The 22,791-nt window shown below is 35.1% G+C and overlaps 4 protein-coding genes and 1 long non-coding RNA gene across 8 annotated transcripts in view; 2 read left to right on the top strand and 3 right to left on the bottom strand.

Annotated features, from left to right (window-relative positions):
* Positions 1 to 194: 194 nt before the first annotated feature.
* On the bottom strand, positions 195 to 6,500 carry LOC107426677 (phosphatidylinositol/phosphatidylcholine transfer protein SFH9). Of its 2 annotated transcripts, XM_016036919.4 has the most exons (17): positions 6,354 to 6,500; positions 5,942 to 6,110; positions 5,623 to 5,668; positions 5,238 to 5,538; positions 4,611 to 4,710; positions 4,243 to 4,509; positions 4,076 to 4,153; positions 3,896 to 3,997; positions 3,766 to 3,815; positions 3,552 to 3,651; positions 3,311 to 3,406; positions 3,132 to 3,227; positions 2,075 to 2,165; positions 1,254 to 1,642; positions 1,063 to 1,137; positions 572 to 719; positions 195 to 475 (listed from the first exon to the last, which is right to left on the bottom strand). In XM_016036919.4, exons 3-16 carry the CDS (start codon positions 5,627 to 5,629, stop codon positions 666 to 668), a joined length of 1,806 nt encoding a protein of 601 aa, XP_015892405.3. In that variant the 5' UTR covers positions 5,630 to 5,668; positions 5,942 to 6,110; positions 6,354 to 6,500; the 3' UTR covers positions 195 to 475; positions 572 to 665. The 2 variants fall into 2 exon arrangements, with proteins under 2 accessions (XP_015892405.3, XP_048336013.2); XM_048480056.2 differs by lacking the exon at positions 6,354 to 6,500 and having other exon boundaries at positions 5,238 to 5,535; positions 5,942 to 6,347.
* Positions 6,501 to 7,670: 1,170 nt separating this feature from the next.
* On the bottom strand, positions 7,671 to 12,298 carry LOC107426774 (uncharacterized). Its single transcript, XM_016037048.4, has 3 exons — positions 11,260 to 12,298; positions 9,504 to 10,959; positions 7,671 to 8,448 (listed from the first exon to the last, which is right to left on the bottom strand). Exons 1-2 carry the CDS (start codon positions 11,885 to 11,887, stop codon positions 10,418 to 10,420), a joined length of 1,170 nt encoding a protein of 389 aa, XP_015892534.3. The 5' UTR covers positions 11,888 to 12,298; the 3' UTR covers positions 7,671 to 8,448; positions 9,504 to 10,417.
* Positions 8,419 to 9,675, top strand: LOC132799470 (uncharacterized). The gene is made up of 2 exons (XR_009634021.1): positions 8,419 to 8,486; positions 8,527 to 9,675. It is a non-coding gene; the product is annotated as an uncharacterized LOC132799470 (long non-coding RNA).
* A 1,423-nt stretch (positions 12,299 to 13,721) lies between the features above and the next one.
* LOC107426816 (uncharacterized) lies at positions 13,722 to 18,549 on the top strand. 2 transcript variants are annotated; one of them, XM_016037111.4, is made up of 10 exons: positions 13,722 to 14,178; positions 14,794 to 15,126; positions 15,703 to 15,775; positions 15,907 to 16,019; positions 16,173 to 16,257; positions 16,517 to 16,589; positions 17,024 to 17,079; positions 17,430 to 17,495; positions 17,835 to 17,900; positions 18,158 to 18,549. In XM_016037111.4, the coding sequence occupies exons 1-10, from the start codon at positions 14,003 to 14,005 to the stop codon at positions 18,263 to 18,265; spliced, it is 1,149 nt and encodes a 382-aa protein (XP_015892597.1). In that variant the 5' UTR covers positions 13,722 to 14,002; the 3' UTR covers positions 18,266 to 18,549. The 2 variants fall into 2 exon arrangements, with proteins under 2 accessions (XP_015892597.1, XP_015892596.1); XM_016037110.4 differs by having other exon boundaries at positions 13,723 to 14,178; positions 14,785 to 15,126.
* Positions 18,223 to 22,791, bottom strand: part of LOC107426815 (probable LRR receptor-like serine/threonine-protein kinase At5g48740) — a 5,491-nt gene continuing 922 nt past the window's right edge. The window contains exons 3-17 of one of the 2 annotated variants that reach the window (XM_016037109.4): positions 22,230 to 22,684; positions 22,014 to 22,131; positions 21,856 to 21,924; positions 21,697 to 21,765; positions 21,546 to 21,614; positions 21,331 to 21,402; positions 21,177 to 21,245; positions 20,862 to 21,100; positions 20,558 to 20,766; positions 20,207 to 20,333; positions 20,053 to 20,121; positions 19,723 to 19,912; positions 19,508 to 19,640; positions 19,141 to 19,364; positions 18,223 to 19,057 (exon numbers count right to left, since the gene is read on the bottom strand). In XM_016037109.4, the coding sequence (XP_015892595.1) occupies positions 19,152 to 19,364; positions 19,508 to 19,640; positions 19,723 to 19,912; positions 20,053 to 20,121; positions 20,207 to 20,333; positions 20,558 to 20,766; positions 20,862 to 21,100; positions 21,177 to 21,245; positions 21,331 to 21,402; positions 21,546 to 21,614; positions 21,697 to 21,765; positions 21,856 to 21,924; positions 22,014 to 22,131; positions 22,230 to 22,684 (2,101 nt within the window). In that variant the 3' untranslated portion in view covers positions 18,223 to 19,057; positions 19,141 to 19,151. Of the gene's footprint in view, positions 19,365 to 19,507; positions 19,641 to 19,722; positions 19,913 to 20,052; positions 20,122 to 20,206; positions 20,334 to 20,557; positions 20,767 to 20,861; positions 21,101 to 21,176; positions 21,246 to 21,330; positions 21,403 to 21,545; positions 21,615 to 21,696; positions 21,766 to 21,855; positions 21,925 to 22,013; positions 22,132 to 22,229; positions 22,685 to 22,791 lie in introns of both variants that reach the window. The other variant, XM_060811585.1, reaches the window with a different exon arrangement.

The following is a 22,791-nucleotide window of genomic DNA, read 5'->3' as shown; positions in this document are numbered from 1 at the left end:
GAAAAGGCGTTGGAAAGCATAGAGTAGTTTACCCAACATACCCTGCTACGCAGACACATGATTTGCAACGGAGAAATAAAACCAAACAGAAGAGCAATTAAAAATTCGGCAATGTTATTGACCACGATATGCAACAAGCAAAATGCCCAAAAATTGTTCCAACACTAACTCAGCTAGTCGCCCCGACATTATAGCATGAAATTCTGTTTTTATAAACTTTCTAAATTGGTATTGAAGTGCATTCCATGTATAGTACCTATATCCGATCAAAAAAATACAAAAAGAAAAGAGAAAAAAAAAAAAAAAAAAAAAGAAAAAAGAAGAAGAAAGATTTGATTGTATTTACACACAAGTAAAAAATTATACACATTTTCCTTACACTCAATGCCGATATTAAGCAAAAGGAAATCACTGTAAATAATATTGGTTTGTTTTCTTTGTGAAGAACTATGTTTCAGCTGCCATCCAGAGAAACCTGAAGAAAAACATAAATGCAAATTAGAAATTGAAGCAGGCACATTCTAAGAGATTGGATGATCTTGCGTCAACATAACAGGAAAAGAGGATTTACCCAGAAGACAACTCTGTTCAAATGGATGAGTGGTTTCAGAAACGGGCATGGTGAAAGGCAATTTCTAAAAGCTTCTATGTCAGAACAATTGTACTCATCTTCCCGGGGGATGGGATCTGCAATGTCTCGGCCAACAAGTGTTTGTTCCCTGCTTTAGTGAAACTCTTATATTAACAGCAAGTTTTATTCAAAACAGAACATTTAGCGTAACGAATTGAAGGTAGGACAAAAGTTCAATCATTTCTGCATCTAGCAACTAAGTTTATTATTATATCTAGAGATTCATTATAAATGGTATTGTACTTTTCATCAAGGCTAAAATGCCTCTTCAACATTTACAGACAGAAAAAAAGTTAATTAAACAACACGGTTTAGCATTATAGAGCATCTCTTATGAGAAATTCAAGCCTCTATTTTAAAAACACTTGATTGATTATGCAATTGTGAATTTGAAATACTAAACTTCGTCAGAAAGGCTTATAGGAACTTACATTCAAGGTGTTCTCCTTTAGACTTTCAAGTGACTCAGCAAGTTCCACTTGTTTTGATGCAGTGGCAAGCAGTGCCTGTACAAAAGAAGGTTCAATTCTAGCAGCCAGCATTGAAACCAATACACGAAACTGACAGGTACAGCTGCTGTATGCATCAGATAATCCAGTCATAAGTAAAGAGGTTATCTTACCTTTTTGGTCTTTTGTAAGTCATACTCTATACATTTTATACGACTCAGAGATTCATGAAGCATAATCTCCTTCTCAGGAGGTATTCGTGTAGGTTTGTTAACCAGATCAGTAACTACACTTTCTAGTTGCTGCAGCCTCTGCCAGAGTGGATCCACTTCTATCGCTTGTGAAATGCCCTGTTCCTGAGAACCAGAATCTACAAACATTGGCTTGTTTGCGTCCTCTAACTGGTTCTCTTGACGTTGAACTGCAAAAATTCTCCCAAACCTTGGGAATACAGCATATATACAAGCTAATATTTTGAGTATGAAGTGAACCATTAAACTTGTTGCTTGGGGAATGAAATTCTTCAGTGGCCTTCTTGGAGAAACATTAACAATCAAATCATCTGTCAGAATTACAAGTCAGGAAAATGTAAAAATCATCCTTACACAAGTATATAATTGATAGGACTAACAGAATGTGTGATTGATAATGTAAAAGATATATGTATGGATGATAATTATTTAATTATGTCTTGTCAAAAAAATATAATATTAATATATGTGTAAAGAATGAAAATCTCACTTCAAGTAATCTTTTCAAAATGCTCTTTTCCTAGAGATCAAACATACTACAAAGAGCTGATTATATATGAACATCAAAGATAGCATTGCTTATTTCCTTAATATTATTCTTGCTTGAAAAATCCCTTTAATGTAATTCTTACAGTTTCTAAAGAATATGAATGCAAAATAATTAATGGCATGGCTACTAGCAAGACAATCACTTTGATGTAAGTAAATCTTGTAGTTATAATAAATAGCTGAGCAATACTTACTTGTCGAACTTGAACTAGCAGTTTCAGTTCTTCCAGCAGTAATGCCTGGTACAGTCAAACCGCAGATAGATTTGGTGTCACTTATCCTTTCCTGAAGCAAATATAAGGATAGGGAAAGAGTCAGACAAATAAACTGATACATTTAAATGCCCTTTTCCTTGACAGGAAACTCGATGTACATAATTGAGAAATATCAAATGGACAAGCCAAAAAAAAAAAAAAAAAAAAAAAAAAAAAAGCACATAGTGCATCATCCCAATTCTATGATTCTTTTTACAAACTGCATGTTAAGTAAATAATTATTTGGGAAATGCCTTGATATAATAATAATATTTCTATAGTATCTGCAAGAAATCCTCTTTTTGATGAATGTAAATTTCATCCAAGCAATTCAATGCTGCACAATTTTCACTAACTGAAGTATGCTGCAGATCCTGGAAAATATTTTTAGTTGTATCCTCTAATTTACAATTAGGCTGCTCCAAATCACAATATTTCAAACTTCATAAGCCAAATTAGTGACATCGAAAATTTTAAAACAAGGTAAAATAGGAGTCGTTTAGCGTAGGTTTTATCATTCCTCTAATAAAGTTCCTGGAATGGTACCTCAAATCTATCTATTTTCTTCATATCTACAATTGCACCACATTATAATTTCATTTGACCGCTAATATTTCCAAACATATTGTCCAATACAAGAACCCCAAATTGTTGAAATAGTTCAGCCCAAAGAGTCTATTTAGTCCAGAACTTGAGCCTGTTAGGATAACTCGATCCAAAAATATTATTAAAGCAAGAATTGACCAAGAAGTTTATATATCCCCAATCATATTGGAAAGCAAATGTGATTTCAGTGATCTTTATCCTTTTTCACTTCCACTGGAAACACTAGATGGTGGTTTAAAGAGAGAAATTCTACTAAAAATTAGCCATAATTATAAATGAATTTCTTGGTCTTGATCATAAGTAGAATCTGCTGTTTGGGGTAAATTGATTCTATTTACAAGCTTAAAGGTAACAGCTGATTAGAATGGTTAAAAAAGTACAGAAACTTTACTCTGTCAGAAATAGACAAAGGCTGTGTGGAGCCATGGGCACTAGACCTCATTTCTGATCCAGATATGTTACTAGATAGTATTTCACTGGTTGAAACCTGCAATAACAGATGTGAAGTTTAAAATGACATGACCAGAATATGATAAAAATAGCACTAACGTTATTCATCAATAAAGTCACCTTAGACTTGGACCGCAACAATTTGACTCCTAGACTGTCATTGTCAGGTGAATCCTTAACTTTCCTCATATACATTGATTCTCTAATGTGTACCAGCTGCAAGACGAAGTCAGATTAGTGATGATATAATATTTCCAACATGAAAAGCCTATAAAATGTCAACCGATCGGTTCAAAGTTTAGATCGCTTGCACATCAAAAACTTGAAAATGAATGGCACAGTCACTTCAATAAATTCTTACTTTCATTACGTCAGGATCATTCCAAGGTCCCTTGTTAGACCTAAGACATCCGCCTTCATTTGGACACAAGCAAGTTCCTCCAAGAAAATCTGGAAGTTGGCTGTCGTAACAAGAAGTAAAATAAAATTATAAGAATATTGAAAAAATAAAACACCCAACAGTACTGTACTAATATAGAAAACTATCGACAGGAAGAGGAAATCAATAGTCCTACCTTGCGTCTACAACCTCCAACAACTTGTTTCGATATCTGTTGCCTAAAACCTTTAAAGTCAGGAACACAAGCATTTCAGTTTAATTCAAAAACCTTCAAAGTCAAAATAAATATAGCAAAACTCTCTTACATGTATCTTTGCAGTTGTTCTTGGGTCAAGAAAGCCTTTTGCTGTGTTCCATAACAGTTTAAATCCATTGCCAGCATTGACTATGAACATCTGATTTAATGTCTGCGGATAATGAAATAAAATCATAAATAACTAATCAATGAAAATTACATTTTCAGTTCCTTAAAGTGATTAACCAACCTCAGGATAATTATCACCATCTATTTTCTGCATGCGTATAACAAGATCATGTGCAACCTTACCAAAGCTCACCCAGTTCTGCATTATCAAAAATAAGAAGCATTGTTATTGAACAGAACACAGATTACATGAACCACAAGAGACGAAAAGGAAGTTTTAGAAATTACCAGTCCCTGGACATCTAGTATGGTTGTTGTTGAATCTATATGCCTTTTTGCGGCAACGGAACATGCAGGAAACTTCTCAGCAAAAGCCTTCTCAAAGCCCTGGACATGATATTTCAAAAAACGATCCACTGTGGTGACATTCATCAGCTTAGTAGGTTCAATTTTGCCAAGTCTTTCAATATAAACAGGCCGTCCTTCCTTGTCTACACCATGATAACCATGAGGATAAAAACGCTGAACTTCTTCATACTCATTGTATACAAAATCCTATAAATTGTGAATTTATTTAAACATCTATGAACATTTCAAAAATAAATTAAACAGGAATTAACTACTGAAAAATTATAAATATCGTTTTCATATTTTACCTTTACAATTGAATCTACTCCATACTCTCTCCTCCAGTTTAGCATTTCTGACCACATATGGACAGTTTTATCAATATCAAACTTCCTAGCCTTCAAAAATCTGCATGAAAAGACCAAATCCTTCATAAACAAGTGCATACTCTGGGCGGAGAAATCACTAAAGGACTTCTATTTGTAACTAGATCAGGCCTAAATAACCTATGGAAAAATTATCATTGACAAGCTCCAATTTGACTAGAAAGGGCAAGAAATTGTCACAAATTTACCAAAGGATACATAAAATCCATTTAATCATTGTTTTACTCGTGATTACATCAAATTACATATTCCCAAAGGATAAAAGGCCACTACTTTTCGCACAGAAGAAACTTATCAGCGAAATGACATCCAATACGAATTAATGGTAATGTCAAAATGTTCTGAAAACACTTTTGCTGAATTCCTTGTTATTTCAACTTCCAAACCTTCAATTTGCATCCAGTTATTTTAAAAAAATAATAATAATAAGAAAAAATTCTGCCTTTTAAATTCCAATTCTACATGAAATGAAATTAATCTGTCAAATACAGCTAAGATGTATTTCAAAATTTGCATCTGAAAGGGTACAAGATATGATAATTCACCAACCTCAGCATGGTATGATAATCATCGAATCGATCTGGAAGCAGATTGTTAGCAAGCAATGCCTCGCGAAATGTATTGACCGCTTCTTCCTCCTCTGCATCACGAACATCTTCAATGGAAATGGAAGCATATCGACAATTGGCAACCCGTTTACCACGCTTTCTAAGAGTATTGGTGAATTTCATGGAAGCGTTCATGGTCTTTTTCTTCAGAGATCTGCCCCGAGACCTTCTCCTCTCGTCCTCAGACGTTTCCATATCGAAATTTCTTGACTTTTCATCTTCTTGGACTAAAACTACTTCTGCTAATAACAATTCAAATTAATTACCAAAACGAACACAAAATTGAAATTCATACAGATTTTCATGAAATTCCTGAATATATCTACCTGGCATTGTGTCTAATGCGCTTTACGGATTGAGCGCAGATTACATCTGCATCGAAATTCAACGACAGAAAATGAGAAAAACGCCGATGGAAAATCACACCAATAGAAGATGAAAATCTTAGATGGATCCAGATAATTCGACGTTTAATACTAAAAAAACTCAATAAAACGACAAAGCCTACCAAGATTTTCATGCAAACCGAATCTCACAAAAAAATGAAAAAACCGACAAAACCAGGCATAAACAGATTGAAACAAATCCTGAAATGAGAATCAAAAAACCAATAAAAATCAACATCTTCGTTTTGTTAATATATACCATTCATTCAGCTCTGATCAGCAATCGATCTCGGTTGGATCCAAAATGACTAGCAACCAACCACATTAGCGCAATTAAACCCGCCAGATTCAGAATTTCATGAATTAAAAAAAGAAAATGTATTATATATATTCCTCTGTTCCCTCTCTTTTCTCTCTCTCTGTTATACCTGAAAATTAAGAGGCAAAAGAGAAAGAAAAGATGAATAAGCGAATGGGTTGTTGCTTTCTGATTAAGATGGCATTGTTTTATCTCCCTCTCTCTCTCTCTCTCTCTCTCTCTCTCTCTCTCTCTCTAAAACAAATCTTCAGAGGGAACAGAGCGAACGTTGCAGAGAGAGAAAAGAGAAGAGGGAAGGAGTTACGGATAGAGAAAAGGCACGTTGTTATCAAAAGCGTTAGAAGGAGGAGACCTAGCGTGCAACGGCCGCTTTGGCTCCGTCACCTGTTGGGCTCTGCAGCTTCTTTTAACTTCTTTCGTAGCTCGCTTCGTTTATCTTATTTCTCGCCGTTTTCGGAGGCGTTTTTTTATTTTTTTTATTATTTATTTTTATTTTTAATTATTATTAAATATCGCCGTTTCCGTTTGTTAACTGGAGAAAAAGATTTGATAAGGTACTGTAGAGTATACGCTACGCGTGTGCGACAACTGGGTTTAGCATCTAATTACTGTTTGTTAACTACGTGACCGACCACTACTTTAATGCCATGTAGAGAGACGGTGTCGGTGATGCTTTTGAAATCGTGCCGATTTCTAGAATATATGCTCCTAACTCCTTTAGAAAAAAGGTAAGAGGAACCATTAATTTAAAAACGTTAATGTAATATTATATTCCTAAGAAATAAATCTTAATGTGACACTAGATAGACAACTGCTCCCATTATTAATTATTTATTTCAAACTAATTAGGAAAATTTATATATTGCTGAGGAAAATTCCTAAAATCCCCTACAAACTTCTCAGAATGCTCTCATTAAATTTGACATTTTTGTTTTTCTGGATTTCTTTTCAAAATCATTGTATTTATCGAATCTGTTTTGAATAGTCTTCAATGGGAAGAAAAATCAAAGACGGTATATCCATTGACGAAAGTACAATCTCAAAATAAAAAAAATAAAAAATATTTACCAATTTAAATGAGATAGTTCTTCATACCACTCATAAAAATATAAGGAAAGTGACACTACATGATCTAGAAGCCCTGTCTTATTTATTTATATAAATTTATTATTGTTTTGGTAAATTAAATTAGCCTTTTTTTTTCATTTCCATGAATTGAGAAGATCTAGAACTTTTCTGACAAAAGCCATGTCAGCCGAAACAGTGTCAACGTGGCATTGTATCACTAAGGAAACAAGGCGACAACGCACAGAAAAAAATTCAGAGTCAGAAAGGTGAGAGGCTATTTTCTGGCACGTGTGAGTGAGGGGACACAAATCTGAAAAGCCACGTGACCAATCGCCAATGGGCAAGCCAAGTGCCAAGAATTTTTACCGAACAAAATCTTCCTTAAATTTGAAGTCATCGAAAGCCGATTTTCTGCGTTGATTACGTAGTGATAATCGTTGTCCCAGAAAAATGCTATTCATATTCTATTTACCAATTTAATTCACTATTTCAAAAATTAATTTTTTATAATTAAATTTTTAATATTAAAAAATTAATATATAATTAAATGCATCCATTAATATTTTTCTTTTACCATAAATCTTTTGGCCAATCATATTAATAGTGACAAATAGGAAACTTTATCAAATGGCCATTAATAGTAACAAATAGGAAACTTTATCAAATGGACGAATATTTATTTATTACAAGAATAAGAATTTGAATATATTCTTGATCGGCCGAAAAACAAGCATATTCATGAACTAGGAATGTTGCTTGCCTTGCTCGTTAGAATGACTGCAAGTTGGCCTGCTTTTTCCACTGTAAGTGATAGCACATGAAGCTTTGTTGAATCAAAAAAAGCTCACAAAAACATTGGATTAGGATTTGTTCTTAGACACTGCCTTGGCCAATAATTCTCTTCTGTAATAAAAAGGAAAATGGCAAAAAGAAAAGCTGCCCTATTCTCCATTTTAAGGGAAAGCTTAAAAGACTATATAATTACATCGATTTGATTTTAGATACCCTTTTTGCTGTAAATACAACCTCCCCCCAACGCACCTATAAAGAATAACGATGGGTATGATTTGGCAGCACATTTTATTTTTTTATTTTCCTTTTCCTGTCTGCCAAGGCAAGACAATGTGGGACAGATGATTTTAAATACAGCATCTTTGGAAACCACTTTCATCAAGATTTTAAAGATTTGACTGTACAAAAGTTGGATTTATTTCTTGGTGGTCATAACAGCCTGAATCCAACTACCTACCAAGGCTAATTTACAGTGGACTACTGTAGAGTTTTGTTTTACAAATTCTGAATACTTTTCAAACATCTGGCTGGTATTTTCCCTGTTCATCTTTTGAAGGATTCCCAACACATGCTTTGCCAAGTTTCACCTAGAAGAAAAGAGGGCAAAGTGATCAGTAATGGTTATGTGAAATTGAATATTATGTTCAAAGGAACAGTTCACTAAGTTGAAATCTTCAACATCTCTATCTACATTAGAGCTTACTGGTAAATTTAGACACGTACATATCTCTCTTTAATCTTTCCCACCACCCTAAATACTGACAAAGTAGATTTCACAGTGAATACAGGTGGTTGTTTGAATTTCATGGTTGTAGCGTAAAATTATTCCTTGATATACAACAACAACGTAACCCAGATAATTGGTTTGACAAGTACTCAGGGAGACAGCTTTTTAGTTGTAATTATTCCTTTAACAAAGAGTTCAAATTAATCGATCGTGAAAAAGTAGTTGATTGACGGGCATATCATATGTCAAATAAGAAAAATGACAACCCTTTTGAATAATATCTGTGATGAGAAAAACTAAAGATGGAGCAGAACATCACCGTGTGGACACAACTCTAAGTGAATATGTATTTTATTACCAAAAATCTGTTCCATCAGCTCAGCCCAAGCCCACGCGCAGAACCGAAAATTTGTAGACAAATTAAATAAAATAGTAACCAAAAACCAATCAAACATAAGATTATAAAAGCTAGCTCGAATTAGGTAAGGAGCAGTAAAATTAGACCCCAATTTATATGTTTCGAAAGGAGCAATAATTAGTCGTTTTACTTTTCTTGCCCAAGCATACAGATGTCACCTACATAACATGGCCATTAACATCCTTTGCCCATTTAGAATTTTTTTTTTTTTTTTTTTTGGGGGGTAAAATACCTATTCAGTAGTTAAATATATAGTAAAACAGTAATCGGTGCATATATTTCTATTGGGGATGTTATTTCAAATACCACTAAGTCCTTTATTTGTCAACGTAACAAAGGATAAATAACCAAATCCTATTATTTCCCTTGGTCCTAAAACACAACTTAACCTGGTAATCTCTAACGAATAATAGCAGAACAACAATAGAATTATGATAGAGCACGCAACGATAATTTAGAAATGCAAAAAGCACAAGAAAAAAAAATCAAGGGTGTACCTTATCAGATGAAGGATGCCTGTTGCGTGGAATCTCTACACTCTTAAATATAAGGTCATCAAGCTAAACCATTACCTCTTCCAATGGATAACACTCAAGTCTTTTTTCCTTTCTTCCTTTTTTTTTTTTTGGGGGGGGCCATTTTTCCGATACTCTGCAGTAAAAGTCAATTCCTAAACCGCTTTTGTAGATTTTCTCCATGCCTATTCAACATCAGAGTCATTCTTCATCCTAGGACTACTTACAGCAAAAAGAACTCTTCACCGAGTCAATATGTAAAGTTTCACATATATAATTCATTCAATGCTTGCAACCCACCTTTAATGATGTTAGGTCAGTTTAATTGCCACCTGGCTTGTGCATAGACAATCCTTCAATACCTCACTGTACCAGAGTACAGAAACTCCATTGTGGGAGGACGGTACGGAAGAATCATCCATAGCAGCATAACAAATTGTCCACTTTCCTTTCCTTTTTTTTTTTTTTTTTTTTTTTTTCTTCTTTTCAATTTTCTGTTTCACCATCAATGTCATGCCTTGCATATCAGCTATCAATCCCATCAAAGCATTTAACCTTGCATCTTACTGCCTACGAAGTCCTTAAGCTTTCCATTTCCTTAAGCTTTCCATCTTGCTGCAGCTCTTCTCCAGCGCAATAAATTGTTTTTTCATTGCTTATAGAAACTTGTGATGCTTCACTTGTCATTGCTTGGCACATAACATTATCTTTCTGTTCATTTTCCTTCCATACTGAAATAACTATTTTCTCAGTTATGTCACATCCATTAGGATGGCCATGTTTCTCAATCAATGGAGCCTCATAAATTGAAGGCAAATCTGCTTTGCTTCCCATTTTCTTACAATTGGATGATTTAGTATTGATAATTTTCTGCTGCGTAGATAGTGGATCTGCATTTAAATCAAGTAAAGATAAAGGCATCGGTTTCCATCCATCCAACATGTCACTCCGATCGTTCTTTGACTGCCCATCTGCCTGTATACTTCAATTTCCTTCTCCAGAAAATGATTTTCCTTTTCCCTCCTAAAAAGGATATCTTTCAAAACATCTAGCTCTTCTTCATCATAAGCAAATTTTTCTTCTATCATCCTTTGGTACTGTCTTGATTCAATTTCCATTGATGCTTTCTCCTCTTGCAGACGGGATATCATCGCCATAGCTTCATCTGCAGCAGTTGCAGCAGCAGCTCTCTCTTTCTCCAGTTCAAGGTGAAGAGCGGCACAAGCAGCTCTCTCTTCTTCAAGTGCTCGTTCCAACATCCTGATTGCATCAGTATCGGATCCAAGATTGGGTCTATTTTCTTGAGCATTAGCTATGTACTTTCCAAATGAAAACAAATGCTTATCCATGTCTCTACTATCGCCAAAAAATCCACTCAATTCAATACCCTCAGAGGTTTTCTCACCTCTATATTTCCCAGCTGGTGCATTTACATCATCTGAAATGAAATCATCACAAAAATCACCAAACCTTCATAGTCATTTGTGATAGCTTTAAATTTACAAACTCGACCAATAAAAAAATGTGGAGAAAAGGAAATATGAGGTTTTGACCTGCCGAACAAAATTTTTAAAACTCCTATCAGAATAACAAGAAAAATGCTCTGTAATGCCTTCAAAATTCAAATTAAAAAAAAAAAAATCACACTACAATATGCAAGTATTATTTATTTATTTTCACTTTATCTTGTTCTTAACTGTTGAAAAAAACATAACAAGTTCAGATCTTTCTCACTTACCCTGAAGGGTTAAGCTTTCAGTGGATTTATCTTTAATTTCAACGACATCACAAGGAGATGCGGAAGAGGAAACACCAACAGTTGACCTCAACCCATCATTTTGAGAAGCAGAAGAGAATTTTCCATACTCAAGAGTAGCTCTCCTACGCCGCCGAAATCCAGACCTTTGCCTTAGATTCATAATCCTTTTTCCCTTGGCATCAAACCCACCTTCCCTGTCAACCAAATTTTGCATTCTTGGACTCGTATATGAACTAGAGCATGCTTCACCTTCGAGTTCAAGGAAACCATTCTCACAATTGCCCTCTTCTATTAACTTTGTATTTAACTTACTTAGATCCTTAGCCCAAATCAAATCGAAAGGGAACCTACTCTTCACAGAAAGCTGAACAGCATAGATCTTTCTAACAGGCCTTTCGACAAGCAATTCGTGCCAGCATAAATTGCCGTTGCGATACCCCAAAATCCCCTTACAAGGACATGGCAAACACAGCCCAACAATTTTCAAACACTTGGACGCGAAGAACATAAAAGTCGAAATGCAAAGCAAGAAATAGGCAAGAGCAAGATCAAAGAAGGCTCTTAAAAGACCACCCAATGTCCATGGATGAATTTCGTGAAAAGCCATCCTCTTATCAAAGAGATCAAGATCCCAGAATTTTCTAAAGAATCTGGAAACAAACTAAGAATTAAAGAACTTTTGGGTAATTCAAAATTCGAATACCCACTTACCTAGCTGATATGGATATAATAATAGTTCACCAAGAAAAAGAACCCACCAAAAGAAAATTATGATAAAACCCAAAAAAGAAAAAAGAAAAAAACAGCACTATAAGATTATAGCCGATGCTTCTGATCAAAATGATGATTACCAAGTTGCACAGAAAAAAAAAATATAAAAAAATAAAAATGGATTTTTATCTATAAGATTCTCTCTAGAAAGTAGTAGCTAGTCTTAAATAATACAGGATTCCCCAATATAAAAAATTAAGAATATAGTTGGAAAGAAAGCAAAACAAGTATAGGAAAAAGCTTAGTGCAGAAGCAAGCTGGAAAAGTTAAAAAAAGAAAAAAGAAAAAAAAGTTTACACTTTTTAATTTTACAGACAAAACTCAATGCGAAAAAGTAGACAATTACATGCCGTTGGATGGCCAAAAAAAAGAAAAAAAAAAGAAAAAAGAAAAAAAAGAGAGTTTCGATCCTTGGAAGCACTTGTGGAATTTCCACGTAAGTAGATATGTTATCTGTTTTGAAAGCTCGGACCAATTTTACTGAAGCTGGATAAAAGACGGCTTTTTATGTTGACGGCTATTGCAATGGAAAAGTATTGGTCAGCTAACAAAGACGACATCGTTTACTCGTGATTGATCTAAAATCCACTTTTTTTGCGACTCTCTGTCCTCTGCGCCGAAACAAACAAAGAAGAAAACTGCACGTGGTTTGGTGTTCGCCGTTGGAATTAAATATGTTCGGCGCGCCAAAGCTCTCATTTGGCGGCACGGCTTAATAATAGCTTTTGGCGCGTTTGTCTTCTCAACGACTTCTTTGAAGGTAGTCGTTTCTGTCCCCATTTTGTCGTTATCGTGATTGACAGGGACTACACAACGTTCCCACGATTTACGACATCCTCTCTTTCCAGTCATAATACCCAAACCGTGTAATATTATAGCGGAGGCGGAGGGGTAAAAGGACTCAATCATACATGAGGTACTTTTATTCACGTTACAAAATTTATAGGCATATTTTAATTTTGATAACTTTTTTATATTTCAACAAATATTCATCGATAAAATGTCATAAATATCATTCTCAAGAAATTGATTGAAAAAAAAAAAAAGAAAAAAAAAAAAGAAGGAAAAGTTTACCTTCTAAGCTATGGGCTAGGAAGTAGGCTACATGCAAATCCTTACACAGATAACAACCTAAATACTTTTCGAAAATGTGTTACTCCTCGATGTACATGATGATTGGCAAAAAACTTCAAATTCTCTGCGTCGTTTTTCAGTGTTGATGAGCTTATAAATGATCACATATTTTGTTATAATATCAAAGCAATGATAATCTTATTACATGATAGGCTTTGATAAGTATATCTTATTTTCCATAGACATTTTTATTATTTTGTGATAACCTGCTAGTGGTCATTTTCCACACAACGAATATTTTACAAAGTTTGAAAGAATAAATCTTTTTCTTCTAATTTAATGGAAAGCCCTTTTATAAATCTTATCTAAAAACAATAATTATTATTAAAAATATATTTATAGAGCCTAAATCAAATGCAATAAGATAACAATCCCCTTGAAAAATCAATTTCTAGAAAATTGAAAAATGGCTTTAGCGACACAAACAAATGGTTGAAGAGGAAACGTGAACCCAGCATGTGGTGCCACGCAAAATATCCCAACCATTATCCGTTCAACAATAAATATGATTAAAATTAGAATAGTCTGTCATAATAATTTGAAAGAAATGGCTAAATTCTTTGGAGCCACAAAGCCAAACAGAAACAGTCCCTTTCCTAGAGGGTTTCTCACTCTTCTTGTGAATCTGCGATAGCATGTACTTCTATAGTCTCTATTTTCAGCTGCTTCACTTCCAATATTCGTTCACACCCAACCACATGGAACATAAGCTTCCTCATCTTTCTTCCCCTCCACAGCTTCAACCAAACTATCTGCCTACTTCACTATTCGAGTACCTTTTACAGGCACTGACTGTGGTCGAGGAGCATTAATAAAAATGTTGCCACTCGCAGTTTCAGCACATGGGTCCTCCATATGCCGACCCACAACCATACCAAGATCACCTACTCGACGACACTTGAGGCATTCAAGCTGTTTTCTTGTCCGACAGAGAACTTTGACCGGCTATAGTGATAAACTAGTTGCCCATATATTTAGACCTCAAACTTTCAGGTAAAATTTTCTACTTGTTCTTCGGTTGTAAAGGTGGCTTATTTGCTGGGAAAACTAAAGGGAAGGATGAGAAAAAATGTGAACTTTGAATGTCATTTATGATTGGGATTTGTTTATGATGATAAAAAACCCAACTGGAGGATAAAGCCAAATATTTGAACTTGGCGCTGCTGGCGCGAGAAAAATTTTTGCTTTATCACATTGGTAAACAATGGAAGATTGTAATTGTAATATCTGAATTAATTTGTTTGCCAACAGTTTTCAGCAATTTGACTAGTTCTGAGACTTAGCTTGGCTACATTGTGCATTACCGTCTTTATTAGTGTTTTAGTTCACTTGTTACTTCAAAACGGACTATTTTACTTTTGCTTGGCATCTGAAAGCTTTAGGACAGGAGATCATTTTTATTAATTTCTTAAAAAGTTTTTTTTTTTTTTTTTTTTTTTTTGGGTCTTTAAATAAGTGATGGCTCTAGTTTTTGAGCTTAATTTGTATCCTGTACTCAGACTTGAGCTCTTTGTTGATACAGTTTTCAGTCTTTCAGCTGTCTAGTTTTGTTTAGTAGTCCTTAATCTTGAGCATAATAATTTGATGATTCTCTTTTAGACCATTCAGGATCAGAAGTCAGGCAGATGCAGAAAATTATGAATCTACAATTTCAGAGGACATTGCGGATCGACAAGATATAATTGTTAATGAGGTGCTTGGAAATGGGAAAAATACTCGTCCCAGTGCAGGAGTTTCGTTTCTTGCTAAAATTGCAATTGCTTTGGGCCTAGCAGCAACTGCCACAGTTATATGTGCTGGCATCAAGGAGCCTGCACTAGGATCATCACATGGATTTCAGTTTTTTGCTGAAGGTTCTTCGTCTTCCGCGATGGCTTTACCTGCTGGCTTCACTTTCAAAGCTTTTGGATACAGAGTGGTTCTTCCAGAATATGCTCCAGGGTACATTAACATTTATAATTTATTCAAACAAATGGCTCTTTTGTATTGATATTGACTTACACATAGGCAAAATGAATACTAGTTTAGCATTCCATCAACTTTCAAGATCTTCAATGTGTTGAAAAAAAGGAAATTGGAGTTTACAGAGTTGAATTGCCATCCAAGTTAAAGTTACCCTCACCTCCCTCCCTGATTCTTTTGTTTTTAATTATTATTTCTTTTTAGGCTTGTTAGAAAGACTGATTTCTGAAGCATGCATGGTACCGCATTGCAGGTGGATTAACAATTATAATTTATTGAAACAAATGGCTCTTTTGTTTTGATATTGACTTACACGTTGGCAAAATTAATAGTAGTTTAGCATTCCATCAACTTTCAAGATCTTCAATAAGTTGAAAAAAAAAAAAGAAAAAAAAAAAGAAAAAAAAGAAATTGGAGTTTAAAGAGTTAAACTGCCATCCAAGTTAAAGTTATCCTCACCTCCCTCCCTGATTCTTTTGTTTTTTTAACTATTATTTCTTTTTAGGCTTTTTAAAAAGGCTATGATTTCTGAACATGCATGATACTGCATTGTAGGTGGATTTACTTTTGGTTACTTATGGCTGCTGGCTGTGGACTTTTCATTAGTGAAGAGGCTTTAAATATTTGGGTCTGTCCTCTGTCCTTGTACTTCTATTTCACAAGCTCAAATGCCTATTTTCTACAAATCAGCGCTGCTTTGATTCTCATGTTTCCATTGCATGTTTGAACTTGCCAGTAATCTTTTAGTAAATTATTCAGGTTGGCATATCTATAGCACGGATGCTAACTTTGGATGGGACATGGCAGTCTTTTGCTGAATCTTTTTCCAGGAATGCTCCATATATAATATCAACAATTCTTTGGGTGTACTGGTCAGTGGGTGCGGGAACTGTCTTTATGATTAGTTGGTTTGATGTATCTATTGAGATGCAGCTTCATAGCTGTTTCTGTTTTGTGCAGTCTCTCCATTAGTAGTGCACCTTTTTATATTGAAATATGAACCTAACATGTTCATTTCACTTTAGGGGAGTATGCATCAGTGACCTGATTCCATTTTATCTTGGGAAGCTTTTCACAAGATCTGGGGCTTCTGCTGATGTTTGTTCAAAGGTTTGTTCTGTCATTGAGATTCAAGGGTATATGGATTAATATCTGTCCTGTGACTTTGGCTTGCTTCTGACTTCTAATGCATTCATTATGACAAAGCCCATTCATGAGCAGTACATGACCTCCGTGTAAGCACTTGTTCAAATGCATTAGTACACTTGTTTTCTATATTTGCAAAGTACAGGGGAATGATACTCTCTCTCTCTCTCTCTCTCTCTCTGTTTGTCTTTCTAATTTGTTTTGTTACTGACAATGAATGCAGCTAGGGATTGGCAAAGAGAGAGCTCAGAGCATAAGTCGTGCAGTGCAAAAATATGGCAATCTCAGTGGTTTAGGTGAGCTCTGAAAGCTGTAGTATCTTTTATGCTTGTGGTTCTATCTCAATGTTTAACATTCATCATTGATTTTAAGGTTCAATGGTAAATCAATGTACTTCCTGATTTTAACTTTACTAGGATTAACCAATGCTTGTGCAAATTCTAATGTGGAGTTGAATAATTTAGACGTCGAAGAATTTGGTTTTAGTAGCATGTTTAGATTATTCACTGCTGGAGTTGCTAGTAGACCATAGCCCTAATATTTTATGCAAGATCCATGACAAGATGGGGCATCCTTAGCTATCTATTTCATAAATTAGTATTACCTGTATGCAATCAGACAGTACTGGGCAACTTGATATAAAGTTCAAACACTAATTGTCTCTGCATATTGCATTCATGTTATTTGGATCAATTTCTTTTTTCTTTACCTTATGAATTTTGATTTGCAGTTGAACGGCTCTCTGTTGGTGCAAGAAATCCTACAGGTTTTCTAGCAGGGGCAATGGTTAGTGATCCTAATTGAGTAACCATCTCTGTCCTGCTATCTTATTCTTCCTTCATGTTATTTGTTATTATTATTATTTATTTAGCCTTTTTTTTTTTTGGTTAATAAATTTAAGCAGTTAAGGACCTATATCATGGAGAGATATATTTGTATGGTCAATGCATGGGCTTATATTTGGCAAAGTTAATAGTGTCTGCCTCATGCTCGAATTTTATCCTTGTGTACTTTAAAACAATTAATTTTGATATTTCATTGCGATGCATATGCATGTTAAATGAGTATAATCCTATTTGTTGACTCATAATTGCTTGGATCTTATTGGGGATGACGTAGTTTTGCTTTGAGTGCAGGGTGTCAGTGCAGAATGTTTCTTTGCCGGAGTTTGTGCTGGTGGCTTGATCACTCTTCCCATTCAGGTATATTAAGTTGATTTAGAAAAGAAATCCACATGCACTCATTTCATTCAAGAGTAGCATGCTAGTTTACTTGCAAATATGCACCTTACATCTAAATTTATTGAGGCATAAGGCATGTCATACATAGTTGACTTGAATCCATGGTTTGCTCCACTCGAAACTGATTACTCAGTGGTTGAAATTCTGTAATGGCAACTATTGGTAAAAGAATTCGGTAACAAACATCCTAGTTTCACCTTCTATTGTAACGATCAAGATTGGAAAAAGAATAAAAAGAGAAATCAATAAAAGAATATGCTATTTTTACATCTAATATAGTTTTCACTGCACACTTTGCAGTTCGGGATCGGATTTCTGTTGAGGCAGCGGCCATTGTTTGCCCTTGCTACTGTTGCAACAGCTGTGGTATGCAAATGCATATGCATATATATATATATATATATATATGGCAAGGGACTTATGGAGAGGGACTTTGAGAGACAGCCATCCACAATTGTCAGATCATGAAAATTATGCAGATTTTATGGCTATGGATGTTGTCCCTCACAATTCCTCTTCATAAATCTCTTACCATATCATTTTTCTATGTATATATATATATATTATATCATACGAGATTGTCATCTTTAATTATAGTAAATCTGACTGGTATAAGCTTGCAGGGAATTTGGACTGTTTTTCCTTATGCTGTGGCTGCTTCAACTGCGTTATACCTTTTCCTGCGGCGTTGGTACTCCACCTGGTCAGAATCTTCTGATTTACAAGTTTGACCAAAAAGAAAAAAAGAAAAAAGAAAAAAGGATATACAATATCATAGCAGAATAGAGTTATTTTTTGGATGGTTATGCAAGCATTTGTTGAATTAGCCTCCATTGCCTTCTCTGGGTTATATTCTACAAAGAGAAGTGGTAAGATAAAGAAGAAAAGAAAACACTACTAGTTGTCATCTCATTAGGGGAAATTTAGTCAGTATTTTATCTATTGATTTCACCCCAATATTTAGCTTTTTGTGTAGAACTTTTTGGAGAAACAAAGGAACAGTTGCGTTTGAGCTTATAGTTTTGGTAAATGGTTATGTACCTACTTACCTATATCAAATTTTTGGTGGGTTTGGCATGGCCAATGCCCCATTGGATAATCTTTGGAACACTGTCTTGGTACCAAGATGCTCTAAGCATAGAAGGGAAAATGCTTTTTTTTGGGGGGAAAAAAAGAAGGGAAAACGCAAGTGCAATATAGCAAGGAGCATTTCACAACCTGACATTCCATGAAAACAAGAGGAACCAAACCCTAATAAGTATTATAAAGTTTCCACTAGTACAACACTCATTTTGGATTTAACATGTCAAAGTAAAATTCTTTAATTTCTTCTATTGACAGAATAAATACAAATACGGATAGATAAGTAAACTCCAAAACGCTCAGAAGGCTGATCATTCTTTCCTTGTTCTTTTTCCTGTCCCCGTATATTAGTGATAATTTGCTCTTCATGAAACAACTGTCTCATAGCAGAGCGAAGACCTAGCTCTCTTCTTGCAGGGTTGCGTTCTCCGTGATAGAAACTTGTGGAAGTTATGAGGCCAAAAAAAGAAAAAAAGAAAAAATAAAAAAATAAAGTATGTTTTGAAGACCAAATGGTACTAACCAGATATTAACTCACATGTCACGAGATGCAAGATAGGATAGCTGAATACTGTAAGCTTCTTTCAACTCAGCCAACACTTGTGCAATAGTAGGTCTTTGTGATGCATCTCTCTCTACTGATTTTATAGCAACAAACGCTGCCTTTCTCATGCTTTCCACATCAAAACTTCCCTTTATGTTATCGTCAACTATCTCAAATGCTCCTGCCTGTAAATAAGGCTTGGCCTGCAGTTTACAATCCAAAACCACATTAGTTTTTGGTCATGAACAGAGTTAAACCTCAACAAGTCATTTGAATGCAAACAGTTTAATAAAATGTGTTGATATTGGTAATGAAGCAGAAACAAAAGAGAGAAATTTAAGGTTACCCATAAGACCAAATTGAAGGAATCAGGAGTTCCTGAGTGACTCAATGGTTCTCTCCCACATATGAGCTCCAGGAGGACAACTCCAAAGCTGTATACATCACTTTTCTCGGTCAACTGTTGTGTGGAATAGTATCTGCACAGATTTCTTTAGTCATTAAGGGACCAAAGAAGCTAATTATCAACAATCACCGCTACAAAACCTTCCAAAATCTTACTCAGGATCAAGATAGCCGGCAGTGCCCTTGACCACGGTAGTCACATGAGTTGCATCTGCCTGTGTTACTTGCTTGGAGAGGCCAAAATCACAGACCTTGGCATTCATCTCCACATCCAAGAGGATATTACTGCACTTCACATCTCGGTGAATGATTCGTGGTTCACTTCCATTGTGTAGATAGTCCAATCCTTCAAAAGAAATGAGGTTCAGATAGAGCTGTTAACATAAATGCTATATATCTGTTCTAATATTAAAGCATTGATTATGAGGTAATTTTTTTTCCTCTTTGATCTTCTATCAAAGATTAGCAGCAAGAAAACAGACAAACCTTTTGCAGCATCAACAGCAATTTTCAGTCTACGAACCCAGCTTAGTGAGACTTTTCTGCTATTGGGACCTGAAGGTAACATCATTTGTAACTTTATAGGAAATCCTACAATATTGAATATTCATATCAATTTGGCTTATATTGCTTGACATACCATAAAGGTGGTCAACCAACGATCCACCAGGTAGATACTCATAAACAAGTATTTGCTGCTTTGATTCATAACAAAATCCTTCCAAAGATACAAGATTTTGGTGGCGAATTTTTGACAAGAGATGCACCTAAAAGCAGCAGAGATATGAAAAAATGAGGATATTATGCATGAAACACAGTTCTCATCTGAAACAGGAATTCCAGGCATGATCTATTCACATGTGATCGTAGTTATACTAAATTAGTGTGGTTGAGGAAACAAAAACAAAATCTCTTAAAAGAAGTTGGACAGTATATTCGTGGACCTCGAACGCAGAAAATAATTTCATAAGGAGCACTTAAGATGGTCAACCTCATTGATAAATGATTCAGCTCCAAGTAGGGTTTTATCAAACCGCACTTTCACAGCCACTAGCTTTCCTTGAGGTAGCTTTCCAAGGTAAACAGATCCAAAACTACCACGCCCTATGACCTCTTTGAAGTTGCTGGTTGCTGATTTGATTTCTTTGTAAGTAAAAATTTTTGCTGCATTCCAGTTGCGCATATCTATTGCCTCTGCCCCTAGATTGTGATTTAAAAAAAAAAAAAAAAAAAAAAAGGTTAAAACAAGAATGAAAATAGTGGTCTTCAATTGAAAATTCTATGCTCTGTTTTACTTGCTCTATTCGCCATTTCAGTTTTCTTTCTCCTCGTGTACAAAAATACTGAAAGAGTGATACAGAGAAAAAGAACAAGCAAGGCTCCACCAGTGACACCAAGTATAATGACCAAATGGTTGTATCCAGTGTGCTTCTTTTTGTTAAAAATGGTAACTTGGGGTGTCTCTATGGAAGGGTTGGATGAAACATCACTGCATGTAACTGTGGAGAAAGAAAGACAGAGATTTCCTGACGATCTGCATGGAAATGCCGCATCAAAATGCTGAATTTTCAAAGCTAATATATATGGCGATGTTAAAACTAATTGCATACCTAATTTCCAAGCTTTCTCTGTTCAAAGACTGTGGAATGGTGCCTTCAAGTTTGTTGTTTTCCAAATTCCTGTAAAAACATAGTTGCATAGCTTATACAGAATCCGAAGATTTTGTTAAATATGGTTATTTTAAACTATATTATTATTACTTACAGTAAGTGAAGGTCTATTAGGTCTCCCAAACTGTCTGGAACTGTTCCTTGTAAACTGTTGTTTTGCAAATCCCTCCATGTAGAAAAAAGAAAACAGTGAATACAAGGATATTATCAGATTTTGGACCCACAGAACAGATCCTTATTTTCAAAATGCTGAAGTATATAAAATCAGTGTATTTGGTTCTCTTAAGAAATGTATAAAATGAAACCTACAACGTTCGAAGGCTGACCAAGTTCTCCAATCCTGTACCAAAGGATGTTAACTCATTGAAACTCAGATTCCTGCAAATAACAACTTAAGTCAGTATTCAGGATGTCTACAGAAACAAAACAAACAATTGAGAGATAAATGATAAGACATTACAGTTTTTCAAGATGTTGCAAGCTATCCAAATTCTGTATTTCACCTGTAAGCGATGTATTGTGCAAATCCCTGTAAATAAAAGCACCATGGATTGATAAAAGATAGTGTTCGAAAATGTAACATTTATAACAATGGAGTGAAGTAGCAAAAGAAGTTTACAGTGATTTAAGATCCAGCAAGTCACCGAATGTTGGACTTATTGACCTCAGCTTGATGTTAGGGAGCTCCCTAAGTAAAAGAAATTCAAGTCAGAAAGAATTGAACAGAAACAGTATAAAGATTTGATTGTTGCACATATAAACACACACACTACATACAGTGATGTTACTAAGTTTGATTCACATCCTATGTGATCCCAAGATGTGGGAGAGCAAGGATCATCTACCCATCCCAGGTCTAAACCAGTAGACTGCTGAATAACCTGAAGAGCCGAAACTGCAAGATAATTTTGGATTACCATGTCAAATTAACTAGAATTAGTTCCAGCCACCTGAATGCACTTTTCTTGAGTATGAAAATGAAAATGCCAATACCTGTTGTTGATGATGCTTCCAATGGAACATCAATAATCTCATAAACCTCGATTCCATTGAGTTGAGGACAGAATCTGGTGCTCTTTAGTGTTATATTCAAGCTATTGATTCCTTTCCTTGTAACATATAGAGCGCTGACTTCTGAGGTCTTCACAGTGTAGTTTGATTGAACAATGTCACCATTGATCAATACATCGAACGAAGGGAAAACCGGAAGAATCCCAGCAAAATAGAGGATTATGTAATAGTCCCCCATTGTATCAAGAGGCAACTTGTATGTCAAGACATCCCTCCTTGCTAACACTCTTGCAGTTTGAAGAATGGCAGCAGGTAGACTCTCCTTTATAAAACCAGCCCGTTCAAAGCTAACTTCAATCTTAAACCCAGTTGACACGTGAAATGGTGAGAAATTTTCATCAGAATCCCATATTCGGTCATATGGATCCGAAGGGTACCTGTTTTTCAGACAAACCAATAACAAAATCTACCAAAAATCCTCAAACTTACATCTGCGAAAATCAAATTAATACTAGTTTAGTCCAAATACCAAACAGTTAAAAGT

Source organism: Ziziphus jujuba, chromosome 9, assembly GCF_031755915.1.
Source record: "Ziziphus jujuba cultivar Dongzao chromosome 9, ASM3175591v1".
NCBI classification, from domain to species: Eukaryota; Viridiplantae; Streptophyta; class Magnoliopsida; order Rosales; family Rhamnaceae; genus Ziziphus; species Ziziphus jujuba.
This window is presented reverse-complemented; position numbering and strand designations above follow the sequence as displayed.

What these genes read in the sequence shown, in the direction of transcription:
- LOC107426677 (XM_016036919.4), bottom strand. An exon ending in TACTAGATGTCCAGGGACTG is followed by an intron (nt 4,154 to 4,242) that starts GTAATTTCTAAA and finishes TTGATAATGCAG; the next exon opens with AACTGGGTGAGCTTTGGTAA. An exon ending in TAAAGGAGAACACCTTGAAT is followed by an intron (nt 720 to 1,062) that starts GTAAGTTCCTAT and finishes TCACTAAAGCAG; the next exon opens with GGAACAAACACTTGTTGGCC.
- LOC107426774 (XM_016037048.4), bottom strand. Translation starts at nt 11,887, where the DNA reads ATGGCTTTTCACGAAATTCATCCATGGACATTGGGTGGTCTTTTAAGA. An exon ending in TGAAAGCTTAACCCTTCAGG is followed by an intron (nt 10,960 to 11,259) that starts GTAAGTGAGAAA and finishes ATTTCATTTCAG; the next exon opens with ATGATGTAAATGCACCAGCT.
- LOC107426816 (XM_016037110.4), top strand. Translation starts at nt 14,003, where the DNA reads ATGTTGCCACTCGCAGTTTCAGCACATGGGTCCTCCATATGCCGACCC. An exon ending in TTTAGACCTCAAACTTTCAG is followed by an intron (nt 14,179 to 14,784) that starts GTAAAATTTTCT and finishes ATTCTCTTTTAG; the next exon opens with ACCATTCAGGATCAGAAGTC. An exon ending in TGGCAATCTCAGTGGTTTAG is followed by an intron (nt 16,590 to 17,023) that starts GTGAGCTCTGAA and finishes TTTGATTTGCAG; the next exon opens with TTGAACGGCTCTCTGTTGGT.